A 20,000-nucleotide genomic window follows, 5' to 3' on the forward strand; every position below is an offset into this window, starting at 1 on the left:
TGTAATAGCAATGAAATAACACAAGGAGAAAGTGCTGAACTACTGAAATGTATTTAATACCATATAAAAGACTTTTTTTGGTAATGACAGCTTAAAGACGCCACTTATATGGAGAATGAAGTCACATGCTTTGCTCAGGTGGGTTTTTCACTTCAACAGTGTAAAAATTTTAATAGTTCTGTGGGTTTCGTCGAGCAAATCCGAACTTTAGAATTTTCTATTGGATTCAGATCAGGTGATTAGCTGGGCCATTCAACAGCTTGATTTTCTTTCTCTGAAACATTTGAGAGTTTCCTTTGGCTGTGTTTTGGATCATTGTCTTGCTGAAATGTCCACCCTGGTTTCATCATCCTGATAATGTGAATGTTGGACTGACGCAGCTGATATTCATTTACACTGAGAAAGGGCAGAGGGTTGCTGAAGAACTACTGAGAGATTTCAGCTGCTGTCTGGGCTTTAACTACCTTTCTACACCTCCCTTTCTTCATGTGTTTAATACTTTTTTTCTACATCATTTCATTTTATTACACATGACTTCATTTAGAAACTAATTAGTTTTGTTCTCTTTGCATGAATGGTTTTCTTTGGTTGTTATCAACATCCGGGGAAAATTTCAAGTCAACATCACCTTTACTAATATGTTTTCTGAGAAAAATGGTGATGTGTTCAATACTTATTTTCCCCGATGTATATATGTGTGTAAAACTACACCTTTGAGTTAAGTGTAACTCCATTACTAATAACTAGACTTGAAAGTGGTTAATGTTCTGTGAATGTGGTTTTGAGAGTTTAGAAATCTGATAAAAATCAATGTATACCAAGCACAAACTCATTTCAGTGGTTTTTACCCCTTAAAGGGATACTTCATTCAAACATCATTGTAAGCATCATGAGGAAACTTCATTTACTCACCCTCAAGTGGTTTCAAAAGTTTGTATTTTTGTCACATTTATTTAACATTTTCTTCACTTCATCTATTTAACAAGGAAAAGAAGACATAGAAGAATGTCTTAATACAGTTGAAACCAGAAGTTTACATACACTCTAAAAAAGGGAACATAACCAATTTAAAAAAATGTCTGATGGTAAATCATACTAAACATTTACTATTTTAATTCAGTTAGGATTACCTAAATGATTTACATTTGCTAAATGCCAGAATAACGAGAGATTTTTTTTTTTTTTTTTGAGAATTTTTTATTAATTTCTAATTAATTAGACAGTCAAAAGTTTACATACATTTCCTTGGTATTTTTTTTAGCTTTGCTGTTAAACTGTATAACTTTGCTCAAATGTTTTGGGTATCCTTCCACAAGCTTCTCACAATAGTTTGCAGGAATTTTGGCCCATTCCTCCTGACAGAATTGATGTAACGGAGACAGTTTGTTGGCTTGCTCGCACAAGCTTTTTTAACTCTGCCCACAAATTTTCTATAGGATTGAGATCAGGGCTTTGTGATGGCCACTCCAAAACATTCACTCTTTTGTCCTTAAAGCACATTTGGCAGTATGCTTAGGGTCATGGTCTGTTCGGAAGACCCATTTGTGGCCAAGTTTTAATTTCCTGGCTGATGTCTTGAGATGTTGCTTCAGTATTTCTACATAATGTTCTTTCTTCATGATGCCATCTATGATGTGAAGTGAACCAGTCCCTCCTGCAGCAAAACAGCCCCACAACATGATGCTGCCGCCCCCATACCTCACAGTTGGGATGGTGTTCCTAGGCTTGTAAGCTTTCCCCTTTGTCCTCCAAATGTAACACTGGTCATTATGGCCAGACAGTTCAATCTTCTGACATGTAGACAGGATATGTCTCCAAAAATTAGTCTTTTTCTTAGTGTAATTCAGCAAATTGTAATCTAGCTATTTTTGTTGATTCTGGCTTGATGATTTTCCCATGTTGTCACACAAGGAAGCAGTGTGTTTGAGATTTTCCTTAAATACTAATCTATAGTTGTGCCTCCAATGAACTCAAATGTTGTCAATTAGCCAATCAGAAACTTCCAAAACCTTGACATCATCATCTGAGCTTTCTCAGAGCCATAATAATCCTATTGTGTGTAAACAATATTGGAATAACAATTTCTCAAAAGATCTCTCTCATTATTCTGCTATTAAGCAGAACAGAAACAAATTTGATAATCCTAACTTACCTAAAAGAGAAAAAGTTTAGTCATTAACATCTGACTTTTTTAAATGGTTATGTGCCTTTTAATACAGTGTATGTAAACTACTGGTTTCAACTGTATATAAAATGTTTAGAGGGTCATTCGTGACCCAAAGTAAGTTACATTGTGGAAAATTGTTCCTGTGCAACCATAAATATATAACTGATGACTCAAAAAGTGCAATTTCCCTTTATTATTTAACATAGTACTATAAAATACAAAATGCTGACCTGATACTTTCTTTTTTTATCTGTTTATTAAACCTACAGAAATAACAAGATAGTTTTACAGGAAAAAAAAGCAACAAATATTATTCCGAGCACTTCCCAATTAACAAAATTAAATTATAATCACACACATAAATGGGGAAAATGCATAAAATAAATAAAAAGCATAGTGTCAGTTATGCATAAAATATCAATTGGATCGTTTACATTTAAAAATAACCCGTGTACATCAGCAAACTAAGGCGACTTAGTGGCGCAGTAGGTAGTGCTGTCACCTCACAGCAAGAAGGTTGCTGGGTCGCTGGTTTGAGCCTCGGCTCAGTTGGCGTTTCTGTGTGGAGTTTGCATGTTCTCCCTGCCTTCGCGTGGGTTTCCTCCGGGTGCTCAGGTTTCCCCCACAGTCCGAAGATATGTGGTACAGGTGAATTGAGTAGGCTAAAATGTCCGTAGTGTATGAGTGTGTGTGTGAATGAGTGTGTGTGAATGTTTCCCAGAGATGGGTTGTAAATGGAAGGGCATCCGCTGCTTAAAAATGTGCTGGATAAGTTGGCGATTCATTCCGCTCTGGTGACCCCGGATTAAAAAAGGGACTAAGCCGACAAGAAAATGAATGAATGAATGAATGACATCAGCAAACTAAATTATGAACTTAATCAACAGATACTTATGCGATATACTTAATTAAATTAACTCTACAATTAAAAAACCTGACCTGGCTTAGATTGATAGTTTGTACTCACATGCTCAGAAAAGAAAAGAAAATACTGAATGTGTCCCATGTCTCAGAGAAAGCACTAGAATTGCCATTTATTGTTATTGTAAACCTTATTTTTTCCGAATGAACAAAGCTCTTTGCATCTTGCAACCAGTTGTCAAAATTCATAGGAAATCTTTGTTTCCATATAGTACAACAATGCACCGCCTTGCTAACAGTGTCAAAACTGCAAAAGCATTTGCAGTACAATTCGATAAACCTGCAATATTCAGAGGAAGTCCAAAAAGTGCAACTAGAGAACACAGACCTGATGTTTAAAAGAATAACTGAAGAATAATCCTGAATGCTTGAATGACTGTACAACAATTACTTTAGTTGGATATCACTCAATGATGGATCTGGTGAAATATCAGTATTAATATTGATTTGGCAACATCATTAGGTAACAGTTAAAGGGATAGTTCACCCCAAAAAATGTACATTTCCTCATTATTTACTCTTTAGTTTTTTTTCTGATATTCTGAATAATATTGGGGAAATTGCTTTGGTAATCTTTAATAGTGATGTGACGTTGTGCACCGAGGCTTCAAAGCATGTATCAAAACAAGATACATCTCGCAGTGAAGCAGGGACCGGAGCTTGATTCATTTTGCTTTAATCACATAATCAGTGACGTCCAAAGCTTTTCGCCTATATCCATGTGACTGCTTCGAATTTTGATTCAAGTGTTTAAGCACCCTTTTGGGTTAGTAAAGTGATAGCGAGAGATTAGGCGTTGATTACTTATATTTCTACTGTTTCAAAGCACTGCACCGATCCTGCGCTCCAGGATCCTGATTATTGTTCCTGTACATGTTCATCCCTTCCTGTACATGTTCATCCCTTCATGATCATAGTGGACCAGTCGTGTGAGTAAGAGGGTCCAAACCAATGCAGTTGGCCAGTGGGTGTATTTGTTTCTATATTTTCAAGCATGTAACTTTCGAATATTTTATGTATTTCTGCGCAGAACCTCTTGCCAAAGTAAAAACAGCTTCATCCTGGTGGGTGTTTGTGAAACCAGAGGGTCCAACTGCTCCGTTCAGCCCATTGATTCAGCCTTACACTGTTTTCACGCTGATGTTTTGGCGTCCACAAGCAACGGATTCATACGCTCGCCACCGTTCTTCTTCGAAGGAGTCAATGCAGGTATTACCAAAGATTATAGAATACACAAAGACATGTCACTTGTATAGTTTTGAAAAGAGAAAAGTGTCACGGCCAATATGGCTGCCATTTACAACCCCAAATTAAAAAAAAGTTGGGAAAGTATAGAAAGCGCAAATTAAAGAAAAGAAAGTAGTGAATTTACTTTGACCAGAGATGGCAAAAGTACACCAGGGTGTCCGCAGGGTTTTAAAAGGTAGTAAATGCAATTAGCCAAAATTAAGAGAGGGTGCTCGCTGCAGAGCCATTTGAGGAGAGGTGAGCTCCAGAGAGGGGGAGCATGAGCTGTCGCTCCTCCTCCTGTAAGCTGTTTTAATGCGTACACCAACCCCACCCCTAACCCTACCCCCAGTGACATCACTCGTAGAAGAAGTGCAAAAAAGGTGGAGCTCAAGCTTAAGCTCCCCCTCTCTGGAGCTCACCTCTCCTCAAATGGCTCTGCAGCGAGCACCACTTGAAAATCAAGGCCATTAAAAAGTATTAAACAGTAATAAACGTCATCTGACGAGGTATTGCATTTTCGAGCCCAGTTTTTTAGCTAAATTTTCAATTTGTGTCAAGTGCAGGCCGTTATTCTAAATTTTGCGTGGATTTATTTATATGTTGAGAGTAGGACCTGAGCGCTCTCATGTGAGGTGGAGTTCGCACGCGCGCTGAAACAAACCGGCGGTACCCGGCTGGCTTGCTGCCAACCATATAGGCGAGCTCGCCTTTGATTTAGTAATTAAATTAAGACATGGGGAAATGCAAGTTTTCTGACCTCAGGCTGGAGGACGCATTAAAAGACAAGCCTAGCCCTGTAGTTGGCAATAACCCCGAGGCTTATAGCCACGTCTACAAGAAGACGACTATATTTGCGCTATATTAGCTCATATCAGCTGTCAATCACTGAAGTGTCCCGAATTGTCGCGCCACACATTTGAGATCTCTAAACACAGGTTTCCATTAAGGCACACACAACGGCGCCCTAAGTCGGCATCTGTTGAAGCGCCGCTGCGTGCACCCCGACAGAAACCCACGCCCAGAATTCCAAAATGCATGGCGCTTTGTCAGCATCGCGCCATGCAGAGCGGAGCTTCTAGTGTGCAACCTGCAGGCAAGTTTGTTATTTTATTTCCAATGGAGTGACATGCACGTGAGGCAACGCACTTGCACTTTTCCAGCTGCACCTAGTTAAGCTCACAGGGAGCTTCTGTGAACGTGAGAAATGCAAACAGTTAAAGTTTAAGGAAGACGCAATGAAAAGTACACATGTTTGCAAACCTAAAGGTACAACCAATAATTCCGATTAGAGGGATAATGTGGAGAATATTGATCTTGTGTTGAGCCCAATGAGCCTTGCATCTAAATATAGAGCAGCGATATCGTGATATTAGTGATATCGCTTTGAATGGCGGACGTTAAACGGTAAACTGAGGATTAGATGACGCGTGCAGCTGTCAATCAATATTGGTGGGCGGGGGGACCGCACTCTTATGTCAAGTTGCGGTCGATCTGAAAACCGCTAAAAAACGCTCCACCGTTTTTATGTTGTTAAATTATGAAAAAAGGACTGGGTGTGTTTATTTCACCCCAATATGACCGTCTATACACTATACTTACACACATGTCTGTCCAAACAGCTTGAAACGTAGATATTTTACCATAGGTGCCCTTTAAGTAAAAGTAAAGAAGTATGTACAAAAGTAAAAAAGTGAAAAGTACTTGTTTCAACCACAGTCCAAGAACATGCGGTATATTTGCACTGTAAATTTGCAGTTGTGTGTGTGTGTGTGTGTGTGAGAGAGAGTGTGTATGGGTGTTTCCTAGTTCTGGGTTGCAGCTGGAACGGTATCCACTGTGTAAAACATATGCTGGAATAATTGGTGATTCATTCCGCTGTGGCGACCCCGTATAATTCAGGAACTAAGTTAAGGATAGTAAGATAGGTAGGTACTAGACCTCAAATCCTATTGACACAATATTATAAACTAACTTAAATTTACAATTATGTAAATTGTTTGTTGCCAATTTTATGAAAGTAGTCAAGCTGCATCACACCCTGTAATACTGTACAACAACATTGCTCAAAAAGTCAGCTCATGTATGATCATCCTGACGCAAACTCACAGCGCTTATCATGTAGTTATGTGGCTGTTAGATCAAAAACAACAGTTGCTATTCATGTTCATACACACTTAAATAATTACATTTTACACTGTATTCTGTCAAAAAAAAATAAATAAATAAATATATATATATATACATATATATATATATATATATATATATATATATATATATATATATATATATATATATATATATATATATATATATGTATGTATACAGTTGAAGTCAGAATTATTAGCCCCCCTATATTATTAGACCGCTTGTTTATTTTATTCCCCATTTCTGTTTAACGGAGAGAAGTGTTTTTCAACACTTTTCTAAACATAATAATTTTAATAACTCATTTCTAATAACTGATTGATTTTATCTTTACCATGATGACTGTAAATAATATTTTACTAGATATTTATCAGGACATTTCTATACAGCTTAAAGAGACATTTAAAGGCTTAACTAGGTTAATTAAGTTAACTAGGCAGGTTAGGGTAATTAGGCAAGTTATTGTATAACAGTGGTTTGTTCTGTCAATTGTCGAGAAAAATATAGCTTAAAGGGGCTAATAATTTTGTCCCTAAAATGGTTCATGAAAAATTCAAAACTGCTTTTATTTTAGCGGAAATAAAACAAATAAGACTTTCTCCAGAAGAAAAAATATTATCAGACATACTGTGAATATTTCCTTCCTCTGTTAAACATCATTTGGAATTTTTTTTTTTTTTTTAAATTGAAGGGGGCTAATAATTCTGACTTCAACTGTATATATATATATATAATACTTATCATATTTGACTGCAAACATTTTTTTGCATTAGGCTAAAGCTGCTTTATTCTCTTTAAACAGTAGCTCTCATAGAAAACCTGATATTTTAGTGTTTTTACAAAGGAAATAAAGGAAACAAACCGCAATGCATACGTTTTTTTATACAGTATTTGATTGTTTTAGTACTAAATGTACACATCCTTACAAAAAAGCACTATATTTCACGGTAATACAATGAAAGACCAGAGAAATCCCGTGCAGCATGATCTGAAGGTAGCAAAAGGCTTAAGCATGTTTACCTCGTTTACCTGTTATCCGAACGAGTAAAAGGTGTCTGATTAGCATGAAAGAGGGCAGCATCAGTCATGTTGATTCGACTTCCCCTGTCACATTTACATAGTCATCCTTACCTTTCTCATAGTATCTTCATATAGCCCACACACAGACAGAGCGTGAGAGCCTTAAAAAATCTGTGCACTGCAGCACGCAGGCGAGCAATGAGGAAAAATAGAGGGATTGCATCAGGCGCTCCTATTATTGCACAATGACCCATCTGCCTCAAGGTTGTACGTGTTGTGTGTTCAGAGATGCTCTTCTGCAGACCTCAGTTGTAACGAGTGGTTATTCAAGTTACTGTTGCCTTTCTATCAGCTGGAACCAGTCTGGCCATTCTCCTCTGACCTCTGGCATCAACAAGGCATTTGCTCCCACAGAACTGCCACTCGCTGGATATTTCCTCTTTTTCAGACCATTCTCTGTAAACCCTAGAGAAGGTTGTGCGTGAAAATCCCAGTAGATCATCAGTTTCTAAAATGCTCAGCCCAGCCCGTCTGGCACCAACAACCATGCCACGTTCAAAGTCACTTTAATCCCCCTTTCTTTCCCATTCTGATGCTTGGTTTGAGCTGCAGCAGATCGTCTTGACCATGTCTACATGCCTAAATGCTTTAAATTGCTGCAATGTGATTGGTTCATTAGAAATTTGCATTAATGAGAAGTTGTACCTAATAAAGTGCCTGGTGAGTGTATGTTCAAATAGAAGTCAGTTTCTTTAAAATGATAATAATAATTAACATAATTACAGCTTTTACTGTACTTTGACAATATAAACAGGCTTACCAATGTTAAACTTTTAAATGTTATCATGCATACTCTTAAAAAAGTACACAGGGCCATTTATTCAGCCTTTTTAACACACGACAAGTCACAAGAAACAAAGACTGAAGAGAATAAAAACACACCTGCACTCTCCTTTCATGTGTTGTCTCTGGTGACGCACATATCTCAAAAAATATGTTATGCAAATGACCCCTTATCTATTATAATGCAATCCGTCCATATTCGTCATGCTTTTTGCACCTGTGTTCAGTGTCAAATGCGTTTCGTACAGTATGAGACTGCAGAAAAAACAACAAAGCCCCTGTTTGTTTCTCCTGCAGTTCAGCTTCGACCTCCACAGATCACGCATCTCAGGCCTTCAGCCAATCGCTCTGAGTGTTTGGAGGTGATCTGGAGAATCACTGAGAGCTTTCCTAAGAAAGAGAGGGTCTTCATACGGCTGCAGATGGAGTGCACAACACATGGACAGGTTTATATATGTTTATGTCTGGTGTGTGGAAAACATATGATAAGACATTGTTTCGGTCTTCATCAGGTCAAACAAGTAATCTCAAAATTTTTACTATTAGCATTTTCAGCACAACCAATAAAGTAAGAAAACAATATATATACACTACCTGACAAAAGTCTTGTGGCCTATCTAAGTTTTAAGAACAACAAATAATAACTTGGCTTCTAGTTGATTATTTGGTATCAGAAGTGACTTATGAGAAAGGCCTCTAGATTACGCTTATTTTACCACAATAAATTATGATCATGCCTTGATTTTGAATTCTTTAATTAGGACAGTAAGGTCTGACCTTGCTTAGACAAAAGTCTTGTCACACAGAAATAATGTCCAGTATAGAATATAGTCATGCTTCAGTGGAAAAACAATTGTATCTGAATCCCGTTGGCTTGGAGGACTGCATCCATACATCTCTGCAATGACTCAAATCACTTATTAATAAAGTCATCTGGAATGGCAAAGAAAGCTTTCTTGCAGGACTCCCAGAGTTCATCAAGATTATTTGGATTCATCTTCAATGCCTCCTCGTTCTTTTTACCCTAGAAATGCTCAATAATGTTCATGTCTGATGACTGGGCTGGCCATTCCTGGAGCAGCTTGACCTTCTTTGCTTTCAGGAGCTTTGATATGTAGGCTAAAGTATAATGAGCGCTTTCCTGCTGAAGAATTTGCCCTCTCCTGTGGTTTGTAATGTAATGGGCAGCACAAATGTCTTGATACCTCAGGCTGTTGATGTTGCCATTCACTCTGCAGATCTCTCGCACGCCCCCATACTGAATGTAATCCCAAACCATGATTTTTCCTTCACCAAACTTGACTGATTTCTATGAGAATCTTGGGTCCATGTGGGCTCCAGTAGGTCTTCTGCAGTATTTGTGATGATTGGGATGCAGTTCAACAGATGATTCATCAAAAAAATCTACATTCTGCCAATGATCAACAAGAAATCGAGTTGTTAGTTGTTGCTTTTACATCTGAGATCAACAACAATATTTTTGTCAGGAAGTGTATTGAACAAAAAAGAAGATATTTTGAAGAAAGCTAAAAAACTTAAAGAATTATAACCATTTGAAGGAAAAAAATTATGAGTAAAATTAAATTTTTGTGTGAATTATCCCTTTAATAATGCTCTTCTTCATGATTCTGCAGACTCGATCACAGACTGTACAAGCGTTTCCCTTGGAGGCACTTCAGCTCTGTGATTTACACCCCGGATCAAAGTATACAGTACGACTGAGAGTGCAGGACAGGCGAGTGCAAGAACACTGGAGCTCATGGACTTCTGTGGAGACCACCACAGCAGAGAGAGGTGAGATAGCAGAAAGAGAGCCTCTATGTGAGGGGTCTCAAACTCGCGGCCCGCGGGCCATTTGCGGCCCTCAGTGCAATATTTTGTGGCTTGCGCCGACCGCTGTACACTGACAGAATCAGCGGAGCGGGGAGAGAGAGCGCTCTCCGCTCCGCTGATTCTATCCGTACACAGCGGTCACTGGCATTCCCCGCCCGCCGTGTAAACAAAGGGGCGGGGATGCCGGTGACGTCACCACGCACCCCGCCCCTTTGTTAGACGCTGTGACGGGCGGGAAGTGTAGGAGGGAACTCGCGCCGGCCAGAACCAAGGTAAGCTGTTCCCGCCCCTGCCTGCCACTTAGCTACCTATCTGCAGCCTGCCACCTACCTAGCTACAGCCTGCATCCTATATATATTATAGGTAGATACAGACTGGCACAGACTGATGTGACTGGAGTGGGGTGGGGGTGTTTTATTTATACATATATACGCCTTTTTTTGGGTGAGGGAATGGAAGTTTTGAGTGTGTGAGAAGTGTGTGAGAAGTTATTCTCCACCTTGAACTTCAATAAGTCAAAGTACAGGTCTAGACTTAATGATGATCATCTTCAAGCCATACTGAGGGTCTCAACTGCTTCAGCTCTAAAGCCAAATGTGGTTCAGATTTGTGAGAAGAAGCGCTGTCAAGTCTCTGGCAGCAAGAAGTAAGCAAAAGATGCCATGTTCAGAAGAACTGTTCATAATCTTGACTCAATGTTCTATTAATGTTCAGGACACTTCATGTTCAGAAGAAATAATTAAAACTGTTAATAATGACATTTGAGGAATTTTTTTTTTTTGTGAAATCCCTTATGCGGCCCAGCCTCACCCAGACTTTGCCTCCTGCGGCCCCCAGGTAAATTGAGTTTGAGACCCCTGCTCTATGTGCTTTTAAAGGGGACTAATTATGTAAAAACACAGTGTAAACACAGTTGTGCACAGTTTTGTGTAAATATATCCAGCATCCAATGGTAAACATTCTAAATTCATTTTTTTAAAGATCACACTTGATAAAAACAGTGTGCAGAAACACTTTAAATGACATTATCTCTTTGTACGTGTCATCAAAAAAAGCCCGGCTTTATTAGTGACCATCTCTCCCTTATTAGCATAGACAGCCCAGAGTGAGAAGCAGCCGCTATTATGCTGCGTTCACACCAGTCGCGGAACGCACGTCAAGCGCGAGTGATTTACATGTTAAGTCAATGCAAACGCGCGAATAGACATCCTGCGGCGCATTATGCGCGAATGGCGTGGCGTGAATGATGCGAATTGCGCAAATGACGCGCCGCGAAATGAGCAGTTTGCACGTTTGACACGCTTAACGCGCGTTTTGCGCAAATCACTCGAGTTCGAAAAACTGAACTTCAGCGTACATTCGCGCCGCGTTAACCAATCAGGAGCTTGCTCTTGTGGGGGTGTGATTGTGACGTAGAACCTGTTGATAGTGTCCTGGGGGAAATCCTAAAGGCGACACCGACAACAAGTCATCAAACTGGGCTTGGCTCAGTCAGAAGCACCGCTGAAAGCCTCCATCATCCAGGTTAAGTTTCTGGAGGAGTTTATGAGCTCAAAGAGCTGGATGCACCTCTGAAAGGATGTAGTGGACTCAGACACGACCCTAAACTTATCAACACTGTTTTTCAGCCTTCATAAAGCACATAAACACTGTTATTTTCTTCATAAAGTCCATGTTAACTATTTAGCAATGAAGCTAGAGTCACCGGGCAGACAGAAGCCAATTAAAAACCAAAGCATAGAACTTTTCAGTTATATGTAGATTATTGTTCATTTGAAATTAGATTATATACATTTATATTTCCACAACTTCCATAGTATTTATTTTTGTTCCTACTGTGAATGTCAATGGATGCTTCTTTAAGACATTCTTCACGATATCTTCCTTTAGAACCAAAAACTTAGAGTGTGAACATGTTGAGAACAAATTTTTGGGGGGGTGAACTATCCCTTTGAGTTGTATTAGTGTTGTTAGTTGAGGTTGTGTAACTGAATATGAGTTTCTGTGCTGTTTTTTTCCTCAGCTCCTTCTGCGGCTCCTCGAATCTGGAAACAAATCCATCCTGCAGGAGAAGCTGGAAAGAGACGCCTCACCCTGCACTGGAAGGTTTGCTTTCGTTCTGTACAAAACTGTTTTGAAATTTACATGGTGAGGAGGTGATTAAGAAAATTACCGCAAGACTGAGGCAGATTTTAAAAAAACAAAAACAGGAACGTCTTTACCGCATCAATACTATTGCTGTAGTTCTTAGTTATTGAACTTCAGCTTTAAACTAGAACCTGAAGTTCATTGATAAACTTTGATGTTGGCTTGAGAAAGTCAAACGTTTATGGCATTGTTAGGTGGTTGCTAAGCAGTTGCTAAATGGCAATGCTCGTGTACATGTTTGATCAAATGCTAATACTCAGTAGGCATTTCTAGCATATGTTATTGCATTTAGATAATCATTCATAGCATGTAGCTAATTGTTATTAGCACTTGGCTTCCATTATTATTGTTACCATGCATAGTACACAGGAAGTCCAATTTGCTAGCATGAGTCAAACAAGCCAATGCCCAGGTCCCTACGATGTTCTGATGTAGAGATATTGGTATTTTTAAATGGTTGCTAGGTTATACTGTTTTATTGCTATGGGGACATTTGACAGGTTAGTGATGATACATCAAAGCTTCTTGGCAATATGAGTGATCTAAACCAACCCCGATGTTTCTATGACAGTCTTTATGAGTGTCAAAAACTGGACTTGAACATTATGTATTCCTGGTGTTGGGTTGCGGCTGGAAGGGCATTCGCTGTGTAAAACAAGTGCTGGAAAGCTGGCGGTTCATTCCGTTGTGGCGACCCCTGATTAATAAAGGGACTAAGGGAATAAACATTATGTAAAAATGGCTTGCTGTATTTTTTTGAAAACACAATGCTTAATAAGTGTGAAGGTGATGCATGCAAAAATGGCTTGCCATATCAGTAAAAAATATGGAGTTTAAGTCAAAAATGGCTTGCCGTATTTTGAGAAAAATAATGCTTAAAAATTATTTATTGGAAAACTATAAGTCTGATAAACCTTAAAGATATAGCAACAAAATCTAACACATCTAAATACAGCTTTTGGCCAAATTTGGGGCTTGTATAATTTTTTTATATGCCCGGATTATAAAAATTTAATATTTAACATTTTTTATTAAAAAATGATAAGTCTTACAGGCATGAGGAGATATAGCAACAATCTTGAATGCAGAAGGCACATTTTGACCATATTTGGGCCTTGTGGCATGAACAGCCTAGGAGGAGATACGTTTGTTTTCAAGGACAAAGTAGCATAACAGTATGTTGGCTTTCTCAAGCCAACATAATAAAGATGATTCATCTGAAGTTCCTTATAATGAGAGTTCAAATATGACTGTTGGTGTGTGATAGAGAGCATTTTATGGCAAATCTACACAGTGTGATTTCTTCCAAAAATTAAATGACTAAATCCTGTTTCTCATCTCTAATTAAAGGGATAGTTCACGCAAAAATGTAAATTTACTCACTATTTTCGTCAAAGTTGTTATATTATTATAAAAAAAACCATACGTTCATTCATTTTCCCTTGGCTAAGTCTCTATTCCAGAGGTCGCCACAGCTGCCAACTATTCCAGCGTATGTTTTAGACAGCAAATGCCCTTTCAGCCGCAACCCAGTACTGGGAAACACCCATACACTCTCACATTCACACTGTTATGGCCCAACAACCAAAACTGGCTCGAATGACAACATCAAGGTTTGAGCCGAACATATGAATGGACACAGATGCTTGGATTAGTAAATTGACGTGCCGTCATTTATTCATTCATTTTCTTTTTGGCTTAGTCCTTTTATCAATCTGGTGGTCGCCACAGCAGAATGAACCACCAACTTATCCAGCATGTTTTTACGCAGTGGATGCCCTTCCAGCCGCAACCCATCCCTGGGAAACATCCACACACACTCATTCACACACTATGGATAATTTTTACCCAATTTACCTGTACCGCACACTGGTCTTTGGACTGTGGGGGAAATCGGAGCACCCGGAGGAAACCCACGCGAACGAAGGGAGAACATGCGAACTCCACACAGAAACGTCAACTGACCCAGCCGAGGCTCGAACCAGCAAACTTCTTGCTGTGAGGCGACAGCACTACCTACTGCGCCACTGCATCGCTACGTCCTGTCAATAATCTTTAATTTTCATGAATCAAATATTCCAAAAGAGACAACAAAATATTAACAAAAATCATGTAGATAGGTTTGGACAGCTAAGAAAAAAAAGGTCCCTGACTGTAACTGTTGTAAATGGACAGATCTTACCTACAACTCCCATGAAAGGAATAAAAAACAGGCGAGTCTTCCAGGCCACTGCTTTCCTTGGCTAAACTAAATACATACGAAAACATGACTATAAAAAATAATCCCCTACCTGCTATGAAAAACAAACAAAGAATCAAAATAAACAAACTAGATAACACATTTTTAGAAAACTAAAGAATCAAAAGTTTAACAAGAACAAAACACTGAAGAGAGCGGCATGTAAATGGATTCTGGAATGCGGAGCACCACCAGCCAGACCACCTGAGCAGGCACGTGCACACATAGGGCTCAACCTGTGCAGTGCACAGGCCCTTTTTAGTCTTGGATAGAAAGTGCCCTTCCAAAATGATCAAAAGTGCCCCCGCGACGCGACACACCCTCCGTCCTGCCCTTCAGTAGGCGCAGAAGTATAAATGCACAGCCACGCGCGTTGCAGGCGCCGTGGGTTACACCGGTCACTTGACGCAGAAGTATAAATCAGGCTTTATACTTCTGCGCGCTGTCTCTGTCGGTCTGCATTAACACTTCCGAAACGCTAGTTGGCAGTGAGGTGTTAATGCTCCTCTGTGTCGAGTTTCTTCGCTGATGTTTTGCTTTTCATGAACACTTCCTGAATGTACAAGTGGCTCAAACTCGCTCATTTTGAGGCAGGAACCGGCGGACGTGCAACAACTTTAACTATGAGGTAAACATAAAACAAAACTTTCCATCCGGAGCTCCTTCATGGGACTCTACACTTGTATACAATCGCTGCACCGGGCTCCCACCATTCGCTCAGCTCTCGGTCCCGCCCCGACTCGTCAGCGCTACCAAGCCGACCAATCACAGAGCTTGCGCTACGCATCGTTGCGACGTGTAGTTACATTTTTTGAGAGGTGCACGTCAGCGACGCCGATGGCCACGGCGAAGGGCTATGCGTCAGCGCCGTAGCATACGCCGACGTTTGACGCAGAAGTATAAATTAGCCTTAAGAGAGGCGGAGAGAGAGCCGCCGTTGCCGTCAGCCTTATATACTGGGAATCCCCAGTGATGTCACGAGCGTCATCCAATCCTTGGACAAGCCTTGTGAAAAACTCCACCTACAACTCCAATAATCGCAATGAGCACACAAGCACAAAAAATAAATGAATGAAGGAAATAAACACAGACCCACGTAACACACACACACACACACTTATACGCTACAGACAATTTAGCTTACCCGATTCACAATCACTGAAACAGATTGTTCGGCAAGCGAAGTAAATTCATTCATTTATTTTATTTTCGGCTTTGTCCCTTTATTATTCGTGGTCGCCACAGCAGAATGAACTGCCAACTTATCCAGCATATGTTTTGCATAGCGAATGCCCTTCCAGCTCAACCCATCACTGGGAAACACCCATACACACTCATTCACACACATACACTACGGACAATTTAGCCTATTCAATTCACCTATAGCACATGTTTTTGGACTGTGGGGGCACGCCAACACTAGGAGAACATGCAAACTCCACACAGAAACGCCAACTGACCCAGCCAAGGCTCAAACCTGCGCTGCGACCTTCTTGCTGTGGGGCGAACATGCTACCTACTGCGCCACCATGCAGCCCGCAAAGTAAATATTTATGTAGCAATATCTTTACCTTTTAATCTTTCATGAATAATCTATTCCTGCAAAGCAACTATTGCAGATGCACACACTGCGATATTGATGGTCAAATGGTGAAAGATGAATTGGAAAATATATCTAAACTAAACACTTGACCATTAATATTTAATAGATGTTCAATACAATGTTTCACTTCTAAACCAAAACAAAGCAGCGTCACAAATATAGAGGTGTAAAGCAGATCAGGGGCAGTCTGGCAGATATTAATGATTCATTATTATTATTTTTTTGATAGCAGATTGCTTTAGGGCACTTCCTGTTTTTATTCAAACTCACCATCAGCTTAAATTTCACAAACAGCTCAACCACATCCTGCTTCTCCCCCCGTTCACCACACACACCAACCAACTAACCACCTCAAATTAGTACATGCACAACCTGATTTACTGATTAAACCCTCTGCATGAGATATGTTTACACATGTTTATGTTCAAAGGGGTGGCTCGCCTATAAATTCATCTTTATTTTTGTAGCACTTTCACAATGTGGATTGTGTCAGCTTCACATAGAAGATTATAGTGAATTGAAACCCAGTTCAGTTTTCAGTGTTGAAGTTCAGTTTAGCTCAGTTCAGTGAGGTTTAATTTTCACTGCTGAACTTTTAAACACTGAAGAGCTAATCCATCGATGCACAGCTTCACAAGTCCCGAACCAAGCAAGCCAGTGGCAGCAATGAGAGCTCCATTATTATTTATTTACACTCACAACGTTCAGGATCTTTTATTTTGTTTGATTTGGCAACGCTTATTTTCCTTCCCTCTAAAAGGTTTGTTTCAATTAGCTTGCTCGTTTGTTTTGCATTTGTAAATATACTTTGGTGATTGATCATTGTTTATTTTTTTTTCTCTTTAATACTGTAAAAGAGCAAACCTCTTTTTGCTACGTCCGTTGTTTGTTTCGATTCATAGCAGCTAACGTCAAAGGGAAATTTAAGTTATAGGGTTGTCATGATTATGTTTAGTTCTTTTTATGTTTTGATAAATTTGAAAAAGTAATTTTATTATTAATATTTATTTTACATCTAAATTTGACTTCAGCTGCTTCAGAACGCAGCAGCACGAGAGGTCTTTAATGAACCTAAAAGAGCACATGTCACTCCGCTGCTCATCCGTTTGCACTGGCTGCCAGTTGCTGCTCGCATCAAATTCAAAGCTCTGATGTTTGCTTACAAAGCGACTTCTGGCTTTGCTCCTTCTTATCTGCTTTCACTTCTGCAGATTTATGGGCCCTCCACTTGCATTCTGTGAATGAACGTCGCCTCGTGGTTCCATCCCAAAGAGGGAAGAAATCACTTTCCCGAACTTTCGCTTTCAATCTGCCCAGTTGGTGGAATAAACTCCCTAACTGCATCAGAACGGCAGAGTCACTCGCTGTCTTCAAGAAACGACGAAAAACTCAACTATTTAGTCTCCACTTTCCTTCCTAATCTGCAATTGCCTCTCTGGCCCCACCGCTAACTGTACTACTAAAAAAAATGTAATTAATGAATTTAAAAAAATTACTAATGATTTAAATTACTTACACTTTACACACTTGAAACTTGCCTAAAGCACTTATTCATTGTTGCTCATATAGTTGTGTAAATTGCTCCCTTGTCCTCATTTGTAAGTCGCTTTGGATAAAAGCGTCTGCTAAATGAATAAATATAAATGTGAATGTAAATCTAGATCATAAAACATTTATTCAGTCTTTAGTGATTAACTGTTTTATTGATTCAGAAGCAAAATACAAAATGAAATACAGTATCTCTGTACAGAATCAAACATTTACACTTTACAAAACTCAAACAAACTAGTCCCCAACTAAGGCACTGCAGTCACAACTTGGCTACAATTAAAACCTTCGATACAAGTCAAACTGTGAGGAGAAGAAAAACTAATTGAGAATAAATGAGGTGAATAAATAAAACTAGTCCTTATAAACCCATCAAATTTACGCAGCCATATTATTTCTCACTCACTGCAATCTTTGACCCTTATAAAAATAATTAAAGTAACATTTTTTATAGTATAAAACTCTACAGGAATCTACATCATGGAGAGTCACGGTTGGCCATGTTTGTGTGGATAAACGCAGGGGAGCACACAATGGAAATCACAACAGAAAAAAAACAACTGTTTTATAGTAATATCTTTTGAAAAACATCTCACAAACACCTTAATAAATTTGACTAATGTGCAGTGGTGTAAACTAATTACTAATACTCAAATTACTGTAATTGAGCAGTTTTTCTCAGGAATTGTAATTTACTAAGTAGTTTTAAAAACGGATACTTTTACTCTTCCTTGAGTACATTTTTACTGCAGTATTGGTACTTTTACTCCACTACTTTCCTTCAGCCTGCAGTCACTACTTTATTTTTTCTTGTTTATGGGAATTAGAAAAATCAGTCATGTAATTCCTGTCCAATCAAATCACACATAGAAGGTAAATTGCATCACAATCAATACTACAAGACACGTGCACTTTACATGGGAAGCATTAAAAGTGTCCGAGAAGATGTTCAAAATCTTTACACGCGTTGACCCAGAGAATGTATAGATCAGGGATGCCCAAATACGGTCCTGGAGGGCCGATGTCCTGCAGATAGCTCCTTTAGCAGATAGCTCCTTTAGCTCCAACTTGCCTCAACACACCTGCACGGATGTTTCTGGAAAGCCTAGTATGAGATTGATTAGCTAGCCCAGGTGCAACTAATTGGGATTGGAACTAAACTTTGCAGGACACCGGCCCTCCAGGACCGAGTATGGGCACCCCTGGTTTAGATGCATGTCACTGATTAGAAGACGATGAATATTTACAGTATGATAACCGAAATGGTCTTAAACAACCAGCAGGCACAAGAAAATTACATGCCGTCAGATTGAAATTGTACCCTAATGTCGTGGAGAGGCTGCATTTTGTTTGGAAATGAAACTCGGGTTTACATCAGAACTCACCATCAGGCCAATGTCAATGTCCAACCTAACACCAACTTAATATCAACATCTAATGATGTAACAGCTTGACGTTGTGTCGACGTTACCACTTTGACGTCTATGAGACGTTGAATTTTGGTTGCCATAATACCTGATGAATAAATGTCAGTATTTGACATCAATAGGATGCTGGTTTAAGATGTTCGACGTTGGATTTTGGTCACTTTCTAAACAACCTAAAATCAACCAAATATCAACGTCATTTGATGTCATTATTGGACATTAAAATAATATTGTCCTTAGACGTTGGCTACGCATTGAATTTTAGTCACCTGACATCACAACCTAAATCTAACCAAATATTAATGTCTAGTAAAGACTAAATGCACTACAGAATGTTACGTTTACACACATCCACAAATTACATGTAAACGCATTAACTTTCAACAGCATAAAACTCACTATTCACTACTCACGAGTACTTTTAAAAGGGCTACTTTTTACTCCTACTTTGAGTAATATTTACAACAGGTACTTTTACTCTACTCACACTACATTTTTAGGCGAGTAATGGTACTTTTACTTAAGTATGCTCTTTCAGTACTCTTTCCACCACTGCTAATGTGTATATACCTATATAAATGCTCATCGTGTGTCTGAGAAGCTAATAATATGTATTTCACATTCAAACAGATGAAACAAATGAACAAGTTTATTCGTAACTGACTGGTTATTAAAGAGCTGCAGCAAGAAAACATCTCCATATATGATTTTCTTCTTAATTTGTAGTGTGAAGACTTACTGTTTATTGCTGAGGAGTGTATATATATGATACAATAAAGCCATAGAGACAAATGGGAATCAGGCTCCCTTGTCTTTAAATATCCAGAATGCATTGCACTGTTACGACACATGTACGTTGTCCATCTGCTTGCA

General features: G+C 39.1%; 1 protein-coding gene across 3 annotated transcripts in view; it reads left to right on the plus strand.

Annotated features, from left to right (window-relative positions):
* Window positions 1-20,000, plus strand: part of LOC101884669 (interleukin-6 receptor subunit beta) — a 52,257-nt gene that overhangs the window by 12,704 nt on the left and 19,553 nt on the right. For all 3 annotated transcript variants that reach the window (XR_012394845.1, XM_073931389.1, XM_073931396.1), the window contains exons 4-7: window positions 4,119-4,297; window positions 8,627-8,775; window positions 9,964-10,123; window positions 12,186-12,268. Coding sequence is in view for 2 of the 3 variants with exons in the window: in XM_073931389.1 (XP_073787490.1) it covers window positions 4,119-4,297; window positions 8,627-8,775; window positions 9,964-10,123; window positions 12,186-12,268 (571 nt within the window). In the remaining variant the exon portion in view is untranslated. The remainder of the gene's footprint in view (window positions 1-4,118; window positions 4,298-8,626; window positions 8,776-9,963; window positions 10,124-12,185; window positions 12,269-20,000) is intronic.

The sequence above is a fragment of the Danio rerio genome, chromosome 2 (assembly GCF_049306965.1).
Source record: "Danio rerio strain Tuebingen ecotype United States chromosome 2, GRCz12tu, whole genome shotgun sequence".
NCBI lineage: Eukaryota > Metazoa > Chordata > Actinopteri > Cypriniformes > Danionidae > Danio > Danio rerio.